Here is a 20,241-nt window from a genome sequence, read left to right as displayed (position 1 = left end):
TGACTATTTATTATGAAATGATCCACCACAGAGTCAATTGTTACCCACTCATCTATATTGATTTCAAGTCTATTACATTGCACTGCCTTGAATACTGGTCTCATAAGGCCCAGTCTCTCTCTTTTTATTTTACGCAAGGATCTTTTGGATCGGACACTGTGAGGGTAAAAATGCTAACATTTTAGCTGTTTCTGCTAACAAACCTGAAACCGGGTTGTTCAACTTCAGCTGTCTTCTGACCTGTTGTTACTGGTCTTTCGGAAACTCTTTTTTTTTTAACAAACTTTATTGATGACTTTAGCAAATTTGAAATGTATCAGTCATTCTACAGTGACAGTCTTTTACTTTTGTATGGAGAACATTACACATATGGCTTATAGTGGCTATGTGCGGCATTTCGTAAACGATAAAATCGATCTTTCGGAAACTCATTTGTTCCTTCCCTGGCCGCCCATCTGTTAACTAAATCATTATTAACGTTGTGGCAGATTAAATATGGTCACAATGCCTCATAGTGAAAGCTCATTTAATACTAATATTTTTGCTATGTTCATTGGGTTCGTGTGATATGGTTCAGAAAAAATGTTTTTTTACTCTGTACAATCTAAAGAGAACGTAACAACTCACAAATATGACCGATCCAAACTAGAGTAGTTTACAACTGCCTTACTTTTGTTGAGGGGGGGAGAGGTTCTCTATTGCATGTTTTAGGGAAAGCAACTCATAAATCAAGCCTTCTAGTTATGCTTGAGTGATGTTCTGTGTGGACGAGAAACTGTCTCTAGTGGTTTTTTGAAATGTAATCTTTTATTGCAAATATTTGTATTTTCTTATTTATTGGCACGTAAACAATTTCAACAAGAAACACTATACAAAGTAATAGTGTCACGAATTACATGTTGGCATGAGCCGTTTTGGGTGAGGTACGTAGAAACAATGGGATTGGGTGGATGGTGAGTGTTAAAAAATGGCAGGATAATACACAAATGTATCATATATACCTAGATACAGACTTGCAGTATTAGATTAGGGCTAGGATGGGATTTGTTAAAACTGTTACTGTTGAACGAGGTTCTCCTTGAGAAAGCTTTAGACTGATCAAATTCCCACTGCAAAAGGGTTCCAGTGTATCGGCCACCGTAACTGAAACAACGGCATCTCCATGCAGCACCTGAAGGTTTAGAAGGTTTTTTTTTTTTTTTCTTTTTTTTTTTTCTTTAGAAGGTTTGGAAGTTGCTAAGAAGTTTTTGTTGTCAAGCATAGGTTGGCAAAAAAAAAGCAATTTCTCAAGGGCTTCACAGAGGTAGTTCTGGGAGAAACTACTTATGATCTGAAGTTCCAGGATTAGTAACTTGTGTAGAGCCCTCTTTTTAGCTGACCACCATGTGGCTTTGTGACAATACTGTGTGGTAGGAGTGATCTCTGTGTAGATTGTAGAAAGTCCTTATAGCACTATTTAGAAATGGATCTAAAGGGGAAAAGAATATAGGATTAGAGCTCCTGGTGGAGCGTTACAGGAGAGTCGAGTTTTGGGTGTATGGAAAGAAATTCTAGAGCCTATGGGCCAGATGTACAAAAGCTTTTGGCATTTCTTAACAGGTCAAATCGCAATTTTGGCCAGTTAAGAAATGCAAAACAGCCTTTTAATTTGTACAAAGGGCAAAAAACGGTTGCAATTTGCGATTTCTACACGGTAGAAACCGCAAATTGCGCCCACAATTTAGGAAACGCAAATAGGGATTACGTATTTGCGATTCTTAAAGCAAATGTACAGAGCATTTTCTAAATGCAATTTGGGCATTTAGGAAATGCTATTACCATCGACTCAGAGTTGATAAAATCATGTGCAAAATTAAAAAATGTATTTAAAAATACAATTTTTAATGTGACATGAAGTGCAAATATTCCCCTAGGGCATATGCGCACTACAAATTTTGGGGTGCCTCCAGGGGGGCCTTAAGCCCAGTGGGTTTGAATTTCCTAAATTGCTATTTCTGATTAGGAAATTGCAATTTAGGAAATGCAAACCATTTCCTGTTTGGCCCATAAGAGGGAATGCAATAGCATTTCCTGTTTGCGATTTCCTAATAGCGATTCCTAATAGCTATTAGAAAATCGCAAATTTTGTACATACCATTTTGCATTTGCATTCCTATGGAATCGCTATTTGGGAAATGCAAAATAAGAATTTCATACATCTGGCGCCATGTGTTGTGTATTCACAGATAAGTGTGGCTGATGAGAATGAATGTTTCCATGTGCAAGGAAGGTTTCTGCTCAAGGTGTTGAGGTGTCCTGGGGGAAATGGCTGCTAAGGGAAGGGGTGGCCAGTGCAGAAATGGCAAGAAAATGATTGTCTATGTTTGAAAAATTCAGCATAAGACAGCAGACCGCCTTCTAGTGGTTCATCGCTATTAGGCAGTTGGAGATCTGTGTCAGGAGGTTGAGAGTGGAAGCAGAAAATTAAAGAAAGATTTGGGTGTTCTCTTATTAGATATGATAGGAAAAGCAGAAGGAAGTGATTGTGTTGCTACTGGAAGAGGTATAGTGCGAGAAGAAGCAGACGCTCTATATAAAATATAAATGTAATAAAACAGTACATAACCACTTCTCCCATATACCTTTAAAAAACAAAAATGATATCTCATTTGGTAGTTTTCGGGTAGTTGCGTCACAGAATTTAAAGACAGACACAGTCACTCAATTGCCTTCTCTGCGTCTTCCATTGAATTTGGTGATACATGTTCTCTCCCTATTTAACGGAGTTGTGGTATATCGAAGAAGATGGTACGCAGGGTGTAAATACATGTGCACCATGAATTTCTCACTAGCTGGTTTTATTTAACAGGTACCAAGTCCTGGCTGTTGCTGCGGATGCTGATACGCGGCGGGAGGTAGAGCAACAAAAACTTGGCTCTGGAAAGAGGCTAGTGGTGAGTGCTTCTTAGCCTTTTTTTGCACCTAGCAAAATTTTAAAATGTGTAAAATATTTATTTACAAAACTACACATTTTCTATCACTTCCTGGAATGAGATACTAAACTTCATATTCGTTGTTGTCGTTTTTGAGATTTATGCCAGGAACCCTAGTGCAGCATGAAGTAGAAAGCATTTCAGCATCAATGTCAGTCGTTTCTTTTTGTGCTATACAGTTCCAATAACTATATTGAATCAAAGCAGCAGTGGCAATTATTTACTGCAGTAACTAGAGAAACGAATGATTCCTCATTTATGAATAATAATATGCAGTCGCGGCCGGCTTGACTCGCGGGTGGGGACACTGGTGTCTCGCGGGAAGCGGGGGGGGGGTTAATTTAATAATTTAAAAAAATTAAAACTTACCTTCCTGCCGGGCCCCGTGTCGTCTCTGCTCCTCTCCTGCCTCAGGCAGGAACAGGAAGCAGGCAGCCAGGCTCCCACCCCTAAGCCAATCACAACGCTGCAAGCAGCATTGTGATTGGTCGGGACGCCGCCCAGCCAGGGGCTAATGGCCCGGTCATGTTCTCCATGAAGGCTGCATTGCAGCCTGCATGGAGAAGGGCAGAGTGCCCATGACTGGTTTGGTCGACCCCAGAGGGCTGACCAAACAAGTCATGCGCACTCAGGACTGGGCACACCACGACTCCCCTGCCCAGCCCTGCTTGAAGAGCAGCCCGCCCACCCGCAACCAAACCCTTCTGCTTTCTCGCAGTGTGAGAAGCAGAAACATAAAATGGTTGTTATTACCATTTTATGTTTCTACATATCGCACTGCGAGAAAGCAGTGGGGCGACGCTCCTCCGCCCTAGTGGAGGAGCCACCCCTGATAATATGCAAATTGCTACCCAGCAACCGGTTCAAGACACAATGGTTTAATTCACCGTCTTTCATCAGCCGCTGTCTCTTTCTACACCCCACCATGGTTTAAGGCTCGGAGATAATGATTTTCAGATGGTTTTTGGTAAAAGTAAATTAAGAAAATTAGTAAAACTTCTATTGCCTTGCCTGCTCACTCACAGTTGCTCTTTGCCTGAATTTCAATTATATTCAAATACGTTTGCAGGCGTTTGTGCAAGGTATATTTCAAATATTGTTTCGACTGTCTGGGAAACGCATATATACCACATACATACACAGTGCCCTCAAAGATCAGGCACCAGCACTTTGAGAGTAGTTGTAATACAAAGAATTTGTCACCGACAGTCAAAGTGAAGACACATTTTTATTTTAGCTAAAAATACAAAAACATTATTGACAACATCAGAGGGCAGAGACAACACATTTCGATGTTATAGTAAAATTGAAAACATGATTTTATCAACTAATTAAATCACCTTAGTCTAATTTGCTGAATCTTTACTGTTCTTGTGTTTTCAAATATATGCTAACATGACTTTTTTTAATAACCATATTTGGTATATAAATACATGTTGAAAAAACATACGCAGACATTCCCAATTGGGCTTCGGTTGGTAGGCAGTGACTTAAGAACCCATGAATGCCATTCACAGCCGTTTTTGATGACGAACTCGTAAAATATCAATAAACCGGCCAGAAGCACATAGTTCAAGGCTTATCTATAGCCATAAATTACCCCAGAAGTTATATACCTTCTATCACGCAGGCCAGGGAGGAGGGTGATGGGGGTGTCAAGATGCTGAATTATATCTTCTGCTATGAACATATAAGTGCCTGAAAGGTACACTTGAAAAAGCAAGTTTTACTTGCTACGTCGGCGCATCCTTCTTTTGTCATAACGCAGCATCAACAAAGCGTTGGGTCCTGTTTCCTGTCACCTGTTTGTATAACGCAAGTAACGACCTTGTATGGTGCTGTTACGTCAGCGCACCCTTCTTCCGTCATTACGCACCATCAGCAAAGCTGTGTGTCCTGTTTCCTATTGTCTTCTTTCCAGCTACTTACCATTTTCATGTTCGGAGATGGAGAAAAAAACCTTTCTACGCTGATAGAAATGTGTAGGCGTTCCATCGTTACATCATTATTAACGCGGTGCACGCTGCAGCCAGCATGTTTGCTAAATATGAATCCTGATGGCTAACCTCATTTGTATCATACTATCATATTAATCCTCTACCATGCAAAGCTAAGGCCAAATATTTTGTCAACAAACCCTATGTTTGAGCAGTGACAATGTATTTATTTCACACCATCCATGTATGCTGTAATTTAAAAATAAAAAAGCTGCTACAAATGTTTCATTTGACAATCGAGGGTGCACTACCATGTGGTGGAGAAACAGTATATTAAATCACCGTACTTTGAATAAGAATTCATAAACACGGGTTTAGAAATGGGGTGCACTCGTTAAATACCCGCGTTAAAGGTGAGGCATGAAAAGTGAGTCACTTTCATTTTTCATAGATATGGTACCAAGCTCAACAATTCATCTGAATCATTTCATACCTCCAAATCGGTATGTAATCTAAAAATCATTTGTTCTAATCAGAGGTGGGGTTCTTGCATATTTCACCTTTTGTACCACTATCTATTAAAACAGTCTGCAGTATGGCTTTTCTCTTTAAAATAGATTACCAATGTGGCCATCAAGATCCACCGTCTTATTGCACTCGAAGTTCTTATATCCTGATTTTCACTTGTGTAGTTGTCATTCCGACATATAACATTTGACAACAGCAAGTGCTTCAATATACTTACCTCCGTAGTATTATTACAAGTAGTGAGCGCTCTTTGTTTCCATGTGGTCTGTAGAATCAAATCCAAAGAGTTACTAATTTGATTTTGTGTCTGCCTGCACAAATTACATTGACACCTGGGAAAGTGTTGCAGTATGGGGAGTACATTTCACAATCTCTTCCCTTACTCCTTATGCAGGCCATTCTAGCATGTACCATACATGCCTGACATAATCATGACCACCCGCCATGTGATGGCAGCTCTGGGGCATACGAGCAGATTTTGTCCATCTGAGACAGTTGCATGTGTGAGTCCTTGATGAAAATTAAACTGTTGTTTGGGTGCCACATGCATATTTAGCATGAATGAAAACCGGTATTTTGGGCAGATACAGTGTGTTTTTTTAATTAAACAGGTTCCCCATAAGTAAAAAGCCTGTTTTTGATAGTGAAATGTGCAGATTTTCAAAAACTCATAAACTGATGTTGTTGGGGACAAAATAATTTCATGCCCAGAATGTGTAAGGCATATAGAATGGCAACGAATGCTAGGCCTGGGAGACCTAAATGTAAAGGTAATCTTGTGGTGCCAAATGGCACCTGCTGCTGTGACTGGGATTCAGTTATTCATTTAGAGACATTTCATATTTGTAAAACTTTTGGTAACTCCTGCCTGGATACTACTACGCAGCCTGCATGGGGTGGCCACTAATGTAATCTTGACTGATGTGGTCACTATTGCATCACTGTTAAGCGTTTTAGTTGCTCTGGATGATTTTCTTTGATCAGAAGTAGCAGGAGTTGCTCTTGCTATAGAAAAGGTTGTACTCCTGATCTGTCTTCTTATGGTTAAAACAGCGCCATGCCTAACGGTCAAGGCACAGTCAGTGGCATTCTCCACAGCTGTTTCCATTTGGAGATATCTGTAGGATAGTTATGTGAGCATTTAGCAATCACAGTACTCTTGATGCTTCATCCTATGTGGCCAAGAGGTCCGGATAAACCTTTTTCTGATGGATACATCTTTATTCCAATTCCTCAATTTAGGAATACCCACTTGTGCCCAACTGCTTCGAAAAACGTTTTTATTAGCAGTACCACTCCTGGACATCCAGTTTGCACAATGTGGCTTCAACCATGACTAAGCCCACCAGACTTGATGACACCAGCATATAATAAGCTCCAATCTGTGACCTGACATCAGTTCCTGTTTTTGTGTGCGTCATCAATGTGGTCCGCAGCTCTCTTGGTGCTTCACTGAAGGAAAATCCTGTGGTATCCTGTAGCAACCTTGTAGATTCTTATAATGTTAACATGTTAGAGTGCTGTTCTTACCAGAACTCCATCGCGTCAGTTGCTCGATGGACTCCTAATGGATGGGACGTTTCTATTTATCCTGAACTATCCTGAACTACTCTAATAAAGAAACTCTTCTACAATTACATATGGATCACCTTTGTGCTTCTTCACACTGGCGACGAGCTGGAGGATTTTGAACAAGGACCCCCATCTTACACTTGTAGAGAGAAGAAGCTGTTACGGACTTTATGAAACATCCCAATATATACTTAGAGCTACGTGTCCTTACAAGGTACATGTCTTCGTATTTATGAGGCCCAGAGTGCTTTGCTCTGTAATTCTGGAAGAACATGTTTGTTTGGGCTCCTGTTTAGATTTAACACTACTTACTGTGGGCCGCGAGTGCATGCAGTCAAGAGCGTTTATCGCCGCATCACAAGGACCCAGCAGCGCACGCACGTCCGAACTCTGTGTTTACTCCAAAAAGAAGAGCGTCTGACGCTGGATGTCGCGTCCTACGTTAGTCACGGCACAGCAAATCTTGAAGTCAGGCACAACCTATTTCCTGGTTCTCCTGACAATGTCCGACTTGTGTGCATGCATTGCTTCTTTCGGCACAGTGAAACGCGGCGTGACTTGGCGATCTGTGTTTCAGGCAAATTGGACAGCAACCAATTCTGCTACACGTTACAGATGGATGAACTGGATGAAAGAAGGCTATGAACTTGGTATCCACTGCAGTGAGTTTTTTTTTGTTTCTCGCCTGGTTACTGGCCAGTCTGGTACCGGGATCAATGACCATGAGAAGTCGTGAGCTGATGATAACTATAAGGTCTGTGAAGTCACGGAGGAGGCTGTCAGTGAAGATGAATGGAGGACTTTAATGAAGTCTGATGTCGAAATTTGTGACGTTTGTAAAATGGTGACTGTGGGGTAAAAGACGTAAATGACGTACTTCGCAAATACTGTAATGTGTGGAATGAGTTGTCTGTGAGTGGGGGCATGCTTCGGAGAGGTACTAAGCTCATTCCCCAGTATCAGTCAGAACGAAAATAATCCAGTTAGGACACCAAGGTCACCAAGGTATATCGAAAACCTAGGAGAGAATCAGGTTACATTTCAGGTGGCTGGGTATAGATGTCCAAGTAGAGCATGTGGTGAGAGATTGCATGGAATGCCATGTGTGTGATGAAGTGTGCAAGACCAGAGTGCAACCTATGGTAATAAGAGAAGTTCCCAAAAGGAGTTGACAGGAAGTGGCACTAGACATAATGGGGCCGTTCACCTGCAGAACAAGTCAGTCATACGTTATTGTTTTGATGGATATGTTCTCTAGGTGGCCGGAGATGCAGGTTACACAGAGCATCGAGACAAAGGATGTCATAAAGATTATAGATGGTGTTTTCAGCAGAGAGAGACTACTTGAGTGCTTGTTAATGGACAACAGTGTTCAACTGGTCTTAAAAGAGATGGAAGAATTTTTGCTGAAGAGAGGGATCAAACACAAGCGTTGCTCTCTTTATTATCCTGAGACTATTGGCGTGGTGGAGAGATTCAATAGAGTGCTAAAGGAATCTATCCAAATTGCAAAGTCTCAGTGCAAGGATTGGAAAATTGAGATTTTGGAGAGGGTGAAGGTATATCGACTGACACCTCACTCGGTCACAGGGAAAATGCCCTTTGAATTGTTCAGGGGCAGAAGGCCCAACACACTTATGTGTCAGTCTTGGATGAGAGATAAGGAGAAGAGTGTTGATGATTCTAGGGCAGAATCGTGGAGAGTTGCACAAGACTTAAAGGTCATCAAGTGGAAGAACAATTTTGACGTAAGACATTCTACTTCAAAAACTGATGTACAGGTGGGTGACAGTGTGAGAGTGAGATACCCACAGAACTTTTTAGCTTCTAGGTATTCTCCAGCTTTCAAGATAGTACAATTGTTTCAGAATGCCGTCAAACTTGATGATAGTCGCATCTGGAATCTTGGTAGGATTGTGGTGATTCGCCCAGGGGTACAAACCAAGAGAGTCACTTGCGGAAAGCTCAGATTTACAGTCACCCTTGCAAAGAAGCACACGCAAATGTAAAGCTCCTAAAGCTTTGCGCAATTATGCCATGGACTAAAGTGAATCTTGATTTTATGTTATTTGGTGCACAGATTTACAATTATTCTTGTTTATTATTATTATATGATATAGTGTATTGTTCTGTTATAGGGTGTTGGCCCCTTGTCTGTAATATACAATCTTAAATGTTTGTTTGGGGGAAGATGTGTGGTATCCTGTAGCAACCTTGTAGGTTCTTATAATGTGAACATGTTAGCGTGCTGTTTGTACCAGAACTCAATCGAGTCTGTTGCTCGCTGGACTCCTTATGGATGGGACGTTTCTATGTATCCTGAACTACTTTAATAAAGAAACTCTTCTACAATTACATATGGATCACTGTTGTACTTCTTCACCAACTCTTTATTTAAACTAAGTCAAATCATGATCGGTATTTATTTTTATGCTTTCTAGAAAATGAAAGCTTGCTGCAGATTACTTACAAGGTCAAATAATTTGCATTGAGCGGATCCCAGGGGACAGCTAAATGGTACTATCTTCCCTGTTTCGCTTACATCCAGGGCAAGACACAGATGTATTTTTAAAGGTGGGGGGGTGCATGTTTCTTGCGTGATAAACAAGACAAACGTGGAAAAGAGAAGACTTTTCCCGTGTCAGCCCAATACTGCCGATAAAACCAGGTTCTAGGATTGTCTGCTTATGTTACATTTTTCGAACAAGACCAAGGTAAACGTGCAGCTGACGCTGCGGATGCTGTTCCCACCCAAATTTTTCACAGTTGTTTTTGGGGAAATATAGATAAGAGGCATTGCATCAAAAGATTCTCATATAAAATGACTAGCAAAACAAGAAACTATAAACAGATATGGTGCTGGAGAAGCCTCAGTGGGGTTGGCAGATTCTGGATTGTAATGTGGTGTAAACTGATTACTTGGAGAGACACGGCAGTATCTCCCCTTCTCACTACAACTTCTCCCCTTGGCTTTCCTTTCTCCCTTTGCCCTCTCCCACACTTCTCGCAGTGCTTCCGCTCTATTTGTTTCACTCTTAACCTCTTTTCACTGTCTATGCTTTTTTTCAGCAGAATAACTTTTGTAATCTACTTCATGTTTCGTCGCTCCTCTCGTTCCCCCGTGCCTCCCATCTTACCACCTCCTCCCCTTAAGCTCTGTCACTTTCTAGCTTCTAGTCCTCCCTCTTATTACTACGACACTCTGCCCTCTCTCCTTTACCCATGTACTATTACCCTTACTGTACTCTTGTCCCCGACTTCATACCTCTCACCCTCTTCTCCATGCACCACTTGTCTCCTCCTTGGCTCCCAATTCGCCAACCCTCAAATTTCTGCCACTTCTATCCACTGCCAACTTTCTTACCTGCCTGGAGTCCTACTATTATTAACGTGACACATTCTGCCCTCACTTCTATATACTACATCCTACTTTCAGTTTTCTGTATTCCACCTCAATTTCTTCTCTGTGACACTCTCCAGTTCGCCATTCTCTTACTGATGTCTCACACTCTGCTGTTTTCTTCCTGTCTCCGATCTCTTCTTTTTTTGCATAACTTACTCTCTGACCTCTCTTCGCCATGTTTTCCCCTTATTACTCTTTGCACTCTGCCATGTCTCAGTGCTTGGTGACCACCGAAGGGTCAGGGTCTCTTGACAAAAACTAGAAATCGGCCTGTTACACTGGAACATGTGCTAGAAAATGCACCGTTTGCCCATTTTTAAAAAAGGTTTCCATGATCCTTCCAGTTGATAGGCGAGAGAGGGCAAGCTGGGTATGCTTGTTGCCTACACTCACGTTCATACTGAATATGTGGTACATTCTGTGCCCCGCCACTTTCAAAGTTCACCAGCCGCCCCTGCGGACAGGTCAGTAATAGGCTAGAATCAATAGACTTAGGGCTTTCTACAGTTGCAAGTGATGTTGAGCAGAATTGGGAATAACATGCGGGCTTGGTTTTACCAGGTCAAAAACCACATTGATTGATACTCTGGGCTGACTGTTGGCCTCTTTTCTGCTCCTTTTCAACAACTTCTTTAGGTAAAATTGGACCCAGTGTTCCCACACCTAGTGATCCCGTAGGTGGAAAATCTGAGGCACCTGTGATGAGGTGGGATCTCCCCTGGGGCAGGAGAGTAACAGAGACACTGTAAACATAACTTTATATATTTCATCAATCCTTCAGTTCCTAGAAGTTGTATACTACTCTCTTGCACCATGAGGTCACCACTACTTTTCTCTAGTTAGATAGGGCACCCCATGTTCTCTATTTTTTTCAGATTATGGCTGAGGTAGGTTACAAGAGGGACTTATATATTCTAAAGGAAACCATGTGGCCAAGATGGTTCAGAGAGTTAACAACCACCGCTTGTGTGGGCTGTAAACTGCAGATCACAAGTTAGAATTCCAGTAATGGTGATCAATTGAGTAGCCTTACATTTGGTAGTATTACTGCTCTCAAACACGGCAAACGTGCAGGATAAAGCAATATTATGTGTAGCCACTCAGAAGTAGCCTGAATAGTCCCGTTGGCATTGCACAGTTCTTCCCAAATTGCCTCAAAGCAGCTGTACGTTAAACATATGAAAGTGAGGGTCACAGAACCACTGCCATTCTTGAACAAACAATCAAAATGTTAAAAATATATAGCTCCATATGTTGTGGATGGCTCACTGTGTATGTCAGTTCGCCCTGGGCGTTTCTTACAAGTCCCTGCCGCCTACTTTCTCCTACTGACACTGGTGTTGCTCTTAAACGCCATCTGCGCGGCAGGCAGCAGGAGCCGAGGAGCGGCCTGGCGTCCAAGGCCGGTTGTTTTGGTCTAGCTACTGGTGGCCCAGCTCCCTTCCTAAGAGGCCCTCCCCGGTTTCACTCTTACTCTGGGACCATCAGCTTCATTCAGCAGCGCCGCTGACCTGAGCACGGAGGGCGAAAGGTCACTGTTTTGTATACACAGCCTGTGTAATGGTGCTTGGAATTCAATTTAGCCTGTTGAGAGAAGGATGCTTCATTACCAACACTCACCCCTGCGATATCACCACAGGCCTCATCCCTGCTCGGGATCCAGCCACAGTCCCGCTCAACTACTCGTCATTTACGTAATAGAATTATTAAACAATTATATCTGTTTTTTAAAGTATTAATAGAACGCATGGCAAGAACGCTGCTCACAATAATACTACGACCAGTAATAATGGTTATAAGAGTAAGAATATATGGAATAAAGTAACGTCTGCTTTACAAGGATATTGCCAGCCCCTAACCAGTTCTGTGGCCATATTAAGGCGGAAGTGAAGTGAGGAACATGGAGGAGGATAGCATGTGACACATGGTCACATCAACACCCTCTCCTACCTTTATTAATCAGGTCATGGGCCTTTTGTTCTTTCGGATAAAATAGATCGTACTGTTTCATACAATGCAGACTAAATGTGACCCTTATGTGGTTGGAATAACACTAATATGGAGCCTGTATTTTCTCTTAACCGCATTGTTTTGTATTGATTGTTGCATTTCTTTTGCGCTTCACACTCCTGAGACGGTTCCGCAGTGTTTTACTGCCATGGTAAGTATTCTGATGTGCTGACCCATCATACCTTTGTGGATTTGTGGCTTGCAAGAGCTTGTGATGACTTGAAATGGCTGGCGACATCTGCGACAATACAAGTGCGAATTCACAACACTTGCCCCCCCGAACACATCTCACGTCTGAAGCGTGTTGCAAGCGTACCTGAGTACCAGTGCGCATTATGGAGCACCAGACTCAGACTGTGCTTTAGTATCATCAAAGTAGCACCAATGAGTGCCCTAGAGGAACAGCTACATCATGATTCCATTCAACATCCACCAAAACCTGCGTAAACTTGACGGCTCCTCGCATACTGATGAGGAGACATAGATGTGATGACCCAAAAAGAAAGGGACGCGACTATAAAGATTAGGCTGAGCTCGAACTGACACTCACTCCACTGCCGCCTCATAGTCTGAGTAAGACTGGAAGAGTACTGTGGCGGGTCTATAAGCGTTCAGGCGGCAGCAAATAAGATATACCTCAGACAAAGCATATAGTTACAAAACAAAGGACAAGTTAGTGCCAGGAGTCCTTAAAGTAGAACAGCACCATGCCTAGAAAGGTTCAGACCACAAATGTAGGGGCGGACTGACTAGTAGTCAGCTACAAAAGCACTCCCTGATCGACCACTCCATTCTGCGCGTTAATAATGTAAATGCCGAGCAGAGAAGGAAAGAGGGATATATCGAACTTCTAGACGCCATTGGAGACGCAGTGGAAACAAGCATTGGAAAAGCCTATAGGTCTAGCCTATGCAAGAGCTTTCGGTTTTGCCAATATGTTTTAGCCATGTTGTACACCAGCGTGGCTGCTGTTCAGCATGGCTAAAAGTTACGGGGTAAAGGTGAGGGAAGTGGAGTGTTGTAAAGTGGAGTAGAGTGGGGTGTTATGGAGTGGCATAGAGGTCGAAGGGTGGTGTGGAGTGGCGTAGAGTCGAGTTAGGTGGAGTGTCATGGAATGGTGTAGAGTGTTGTGGAGAGTCATGGAGGGAGAAGAGTGGAATAATGTGCCGTAGAGTTGAATGGAGTGTAGTGGCATAGAGTGGCATAGAGGGAGTTGTGTCGAGCGTCGTAGAGTGGCATGGAGTGGAGTAGAGTGTTGTACAGTTGGGTGGCATAGAGTGGAGTAGAGTTTAATAGAGCAGAGCATCAGAGTGTCGTACAGTTGAGGGTCGTACAGTGGAGTGTCATACAGTGGAGTGTGGTAAGGTGGAGTGTGGTAAGGTGGAGTGTGGTAAAGTGGAGTGTCATAGAATGGAGTGTCGTAGAGTGGAGTGGTGCAGGGTAGATTGCAGAGGTGTTGAGTAGAGTGGCATAGAGTGCAGTGGTGCAGAATAGATTAGAGGGGATTGGTGCAGGATAAAGTGGCGTAGAGTTTAGTGGCGTACAGTGGATTGGCAGAGAGTGCAGTAGAGTGTTGTAGAGTTGTGTGGTGCAGAGTAGACTGCAGTGGCCTTCAATGCATTGGCACAGAGTAGAGGGGTGCGGAGTAGAGTGCATTGGTGTAGAGTGCATTGGCATAGAGTACAGTGGTGCTGTGGTGCATAGTAGAGTGGGGTAGAGTGTACTGGCATAGAGTAATGTGATGTAGAGTAGAGAGGCATAGAGTCAAGTGGTGTAAAGTGCAGTGTTATAGAGTGCAGTAAGGCACAGTAGATTAAAGTGGCGTAGAGGTGTGCAGAGTAGAGTGCAGAAGCATAGAGAAGAGTGGAGCAGAGATCAGTGGCAGAGAGTGCAGTGTTGCAGAGTAGAGTGTTGTAATAAAACAAAATCAACGCTGCACCACTTATCCCAATTTTTTATACAATTCAAAATATTCAGTTCGTGTTGAAAAAATAAAGGAATCTCTTTTCTATTTTAATCTGTCACAAGCCACAGCCAACGCGTTTCGTTCTTAGACAGAAATTCTTCAGGGCTGTAATCAAAAAAACATATAAAAATATACTCATCAAAATACTTTCATGTATAAAAGCTCAAATATATACATCATATATCCTGGTGTGCATGTGTACAACAACACGAAATTGCAAACATGCATCTCCAAAAAACTTACTAGCCAATTCATTTGATCTGAACACATACATCAACTTTATCTACGGAAAATTTATCAAACCTAACCCGAATCTGACCTTATGGGAACTAAATCCAAAAGGTTAATATCCAATGGTTAGTGCCTGCAATTGTCATGTCATTATACAATGATTGATAATCCATAGATCACAAAATACAAACAGCTATTTCTCCAATTATTCTAAATAGTATTGCAATTAACAATACATCGTCATGGGATACCAAAAATTATGGCATACAAACTTAAGTACATGTCTTGTTGGATGATACAATTGTATTTATATTCATCCTAAAAACTCCGAATGAAGCAGAAAACAAGGATTCGATTTCTCTGAGGTCCGGTTACACCAAGCGGAAAAAGTGAAAAGGTATAAATATATATACACCACAGAGAATTGAGGCAAAAAGACTGAGCAATGAAGGGGGACATACCAATTGTAGATACTTCTTATATTAGATCCAATGACAGTTATACGTCAAAAGATTGTTTCTCTTGAGATGGTACTCACAAATCTCCATAGGCAATGAGCACAAGATGACAACCAAAGAAGGAGAAGAGAAAAAAGACCCACTTAGGTCAACACCATTGTTGGAAGGTGGGTTATTGGTAGGGGCAAATGTCGGTCTGCAACTGGCAATAAGGCCACCAACACATAATAGGACCCAGCATAGGTCTTAGAAAATTATTCCTATGCTCAACCCTTGGTAACGTGGCTGCGAGCAGACAGGCTTAACTTCAAAGACAGGTATGTAAAGCATTCAAAAACACCATTTCAGTAAATAATTAAGACACAACACAAAATAAAAATCCAACACCAATTTATAAAAATATGTAATATTTTTTATCTTTTAAATGACACCAAAACGAAAAAAATCCACTGTAGGGAACCAGAGTTATGATTTTTTAAAGATTAGTCACTTTCTAGTGCTTAGAAACCAACAGTGCCCCTTTTAGTCATTTCGTTTTCTCTGACAGGGACACACACACCTTTAGAAACGGTTCTGGAGAATGTCTCACCACTGTGTAGTACCGCCTTCTCCAGCAGGCGGGTCCAGTTAGAACTCCTTCCTGAAGTTCTGCTTGCGGTTCCCAAAGTATCCAACACACAGCCCAAGGTTCTGGAATCTCCAAGAGGGTCCTTGAAAGTGTGAAACTTCAATTCCGCAATCCACTTGAACAAAACCCTTTCAAATCCACCGGTTCTCCAGGCTGGGGATTCTTTGTGGGGATGTCCGGGTGAGCTCTGTTAACCTGTAGCCTGCAGGGAGTCTACTTCTTAGTCCTTTTGTAGCAAGGTAATCCACCGGGCTGCAGTTTTCAGATGGCGCAGTTTTCAGAGGTCAGGCCTTAGAAGTCTTTGCACAGCAGAACTTCGCAGCAGGGCACGTCTTGCTTCAAGTAAGTTTCAAGCAGCAGATCTGGAGGGCTTTGCCCCTCTCAGATACTTATTCAAAATTCTCTGGGTCAAGCCACAGGTCACTTCTGACCAATGAAAGCAGGGTAACTCCTCATTGTTATGACCACATCCGGCAGAGTGTGGCATTATGTTGTCCCAGAGTGCATCTTCCTTCCAAATCCATAATGGCTGATTTTCCAGCAAGGAGGTAAGAGCTGGCTAAACACACCCCCTGGGATGGCTTATTTCCATGGACTCTCCCCCTACCATCTGCACATACCTTCCTTAAGCCTAGCCCTGACTCTGGGTCAAGAGTGTCAAAGTGAAACTGAAACCCAGGCCTCCCCTCTGCCTTTGAAGAGCATAGTTTACGACTCCACCTCCTGGCCTGGCATACCTATAGACCAGCACACTGCCCTCCCAGCAGAGTGGTTCTTTATCACCTCTTCAAAGAAGCCTGGCTAATCCACTTAACTCTGACCAATCAGGGCAGACCACTGGAAGGCTGAATTTGGACTACAAACAAGAAAGTCTTATAACTTCTTGTATGTACACTTTAGGAGAAATTCAACAATATAATATTGTTGGATTTACTACTACCATTCTGGGAAGTCTTTGAATGGTCCGGCTAGTCGTCTCCTTTCAATATTTATTAATCTTTAACTTCCTACCATGTTAACCTATGGGCCATGGGGTTTGCAATTGGGAAAATGACTTTGGTCAGTTTTCTAGCACCAGGGCTTATAAAAACATATTTTATACGTATTTCCCTAATCTCTACAGGACCCCCACCCCCTGTGCAACTAAGGGAGACTTTAGGGGTTCTGAATCTGCAGAAATATTGCAGATCTTCCTTAACCAGGCTTTCTAGCATCAAAGTCGAATTTGAGCAGCTCTTTACTTTTTAAAAGCAGTCCTGGCAACCAGGGCTGGTTTTAAACTGACCCCAGGCTTCGGCAGAGCACACATGCAAGTGCAGAAAAGCTGCTGGCCTCTAAACTGCCATGCCCCAGGATACTGGGGACCTCTAGGTAGTTTCAATCCCCTGCCATATTATATACATCTAATGTGTTCCTTTCAGCTTGGCACTGGCACTGGGCCTGGTTAGGCAGAGCCCAGGGTCAGTCAGAGTCAGTTACCACCAGTTCCTGTCAGCAAAAAGTTGGGGGGTGCCCAGGGCACAGGATGACTTTGCAACAACCATGTTTAACCAACGTACTTTCAAACATCACTAGTGAATCGCCAAACCACACATTATATCTGGCCTACCTTCTATCGCTTTTGGCATCTATGTTCTATCTGCCGCTGAGTATCCAAGTGGTATTGCTGCACTTATTTCATCGCAGCATTAGGGCAATAGTCTTGTATCCACACAGAGATTATATCAGATAGTTCCACAGTCAGAACCAAACATTTATTGATGTTTGGAAATATAATATACCTAAAACGACCAAATGAAAACAAAACACAGATATAAGTGCATCCGCTTGCTAAGATTTTTTAAATCACTCTTATTAGATCACTTCATTGTGCTTTCATCTTTTTATTCGGATGCATGATATGCACCGGCACATTCGAAATTATACGAATTTTTAGCAACCTGCACTCATTGTTCAATATTCGATACCCATAACGCACATTTCAATATGCGCTATGAAAACACAGAGAACGTGAATAGTGTTAATGAGGCTATCACATCTAGAGACGTGGCCCCCCTCCCATCCAGTCAGTGCAGGGCTACGACTTCGAAACCTCAATGTTAAAGTATAGAAGCACGCTTATAGCGGTAAAAACAAATCTCATTCCCACTGGCAGACGGCGCAAACACACCCCGCGACTCACTTGGGGTAGAGTGCAGTTGTGTAGAGTAGAGGGGCATAGAGTGCATTAGTGTAGAGTGCACAGTGGCATCGAGTGGTGCAGAGTAAAGTGACAGAGTGCAATGGTGTAGAGTAGAGGGGTTTAGAGTGCAGTGGCATAGAGTAAAGTGTTGCAGAGTAGAGTATAGTGGCGTACAGTACTGTGGTGCAGAGTAAAGTGGCATATAGTGCAGTGGAGTGGAGTGGAGTGGTGCAGGGAAGACTGCAGTGGCATAGAGTGAAATGATGTAGAGTGCAGGGGCATACATAAGATTGTTTTAGAGTATAGTAAAGTGGCATAGAGTGTAGAGGCAAAGAGCAGTGTCATAGAGTGTAGTAGTGCAGAGTAGATTTGAGTGGCTTAGGGTGGAGTGGCGTAGAGTGCAGTGGCGAAGAGTACAGTGGTGTATTGTAGACTTGTGTGTGGTAGACTGCATTAGCATAGAGTCGAGTGGTGTAGAGTAGAGAGGCGTCTAATTAAGTGGTGTAGAGTGGAGGGTGCAGAGTAGGGTACAGTGACGCAGTGTGGAGTGGCACAGCCTGGGGGGGTGCAGAGCAGAGTGCAATGTTATGGAGCGGTGCAGAGTAGAGTGGAATGGGGTAAAGTGGAGTATGCATGGTGTGGTAGCGCATTGCTATTACAGACAACACATCTTCAATTGAAATGGCCATTACATATTCCCAGACATACAGTTTCACTGCTTAAATTACACAGCGCACAAACGCTAATGTGTGGAAATGTCATCACACTTCAGAATTACCAAAAATATGCTTCATTTGTGCTTTCCATATTCTGAAATATCTGCAAAAAAATATAACATTGTACAGCACACACCCAGTAGCCAGCATGATTGTCACATAAATCCTCTCAGTTTGAAGTCAGAGAAAGTAAAGTAATTACCTAGCTCCCAGGAAGACGGAGTCTGACATTTGACCTCTGTCTTAGAATGCACAGCAAATGTGACCAGATAAGAACAAGATTTAAAGGCCTGATTACAGGGCAAGGAAAGGGGCGATCTCAAGCTCACTAGCCTGGTACACTTTGACCTAAAAAAAACAGCGATGTCAAATCCTTTCATCCTTATGTGTGGCAACTTACAAAGTATGATGGGTGAATGGGGACATGATTACAAGCCAACACCTGTACTGAAACACACACTAAACATCCCCTCCCTGTACTGTAACTTAGATGAAAAAGATACAAGAGGAAAATGTCTTAAATTTGTTTGGAGGGGAGAAGGTTTGGACGCAGCTAGTAATTCTTATGACCTACAATGCAAGTGGTGCCTTGGCAGTAATCAATTACATGACAGCAGATTGGCATGAGTACGGAAAAAAGCAGACTAACCTGCCGGCTGTAGAGCGACCACAGTGCTCTACGCTTAGGCATCAAAGGAAACATAATAAACTGGGCCTTGGAAGTGCATCAGCTGAATAACTTTCTGGAGTTCACTACCTAAGTGTTCAGTGGAATCAAGTATTGAAATTCAAGTTTTAAAAATTGATCGAGAGAGAAACAGAAGACCTCACATCGCAACTGTATGGCACTTCTTGCATAAATGCAACCGAAATAGGCTCACCAAGGAACTTTATTGACAAATTACGACAATCTGTTAACTTTTTAAGTAGCTTAAAGAAAGTGGGCCAATGTTGTAATTGTATTTATATAACGCTTACTTCTCCTGACGAGGCTTCAAAGCAATTTTTGGCGAGTAGCATGCTACTCCGGAACCCAAAAAGGATAGTGGTGAATTAGTATAGGGATATATGTGTTCATTTGAGGGGTGGACATGCAAGTCTATTTGTTAGATTGAATAGGATAATGAAAGAATAGAAAAGGGAAGAGTCTAGGAGTTATTTGGGAGATAATAGTAGTAAGATGAAGTTTGGGATGAGTAAAAAGAGAGATGGAGGAAGGAAGGAAGGGAAGAGTCTCTAGAAAGGGATTAGGTAGATCATACTAGTAAAATGATGTTTGGCATGGATCAAAGGAGGTATACGTGAGGAAAGAATTTAGAAAGGGTTGTTTGAGAGATCATAGTATTAAGATACAGTTTGGGTGAGCTAATGAGGGATACAAGAGGGAAGAGTCTAGAAAGGATTATTTTGGAGTTCATAGTAGTAGAATGAAGTTTGGGATGAGTCAGAGAGTGGAGGTAGAGGATATATTGAGAGAGCTATAGGGTGAGACAGAGTAGTGCATTGAAGAGAGTCAAGTTTTTTTTTTCTACAGTAGTAGTAAAGTAATAAATAGATACATAACAACGTAGAAAGGGTATACATGTATAAGGAACATAATATATCGAGATTTAAAGTTGTATTGTATAAACTCAGACT

At 42.3% G+C, this 20,241-nt stretch overlaps 1 protein-coding gene across 2 annotated transcripts in view; it reads left to right on the top strand.

The window, feature by feature from the left end:
• The window catches only part of BBS9 (Bardet-Biedl syndrome 9), a 1,933,935-nt gene that overhangs the window by 460,380 nt on the left and 1,453,314 nt on the right, over positions 1–20,241 (top strand). For both annotated transcript variants that reach the window (XM_085607489.1, XM_085607490.1), the window contains exon 7: positions 2,849–2,933. In XM_085607489.1, coding sequence (XP_085463615.1) covers positions 2,849–2,933 — 85 coding nt within the window. The remainder of the gene's footprint in view (positions 1–2,848; positions 2,934–20,241) is intronic.

Source organism: Triturus cristatus, chromosome 5_2 (genome assembly GCF_964204655.1).
Source record: "Triturus cristatus chromosome 5_2, aTriCri1.1, whole genome shotgun sequence".
Taxonomy (NCBI): Eukaryota; Metazoa; Chordata; class Amphibia; order Caudata; family Salamandridae; genus Triturus; species Triturus cristatus.
This window is presented reverse-complemented; position numbering and strand designations above follow the sequence as displayed.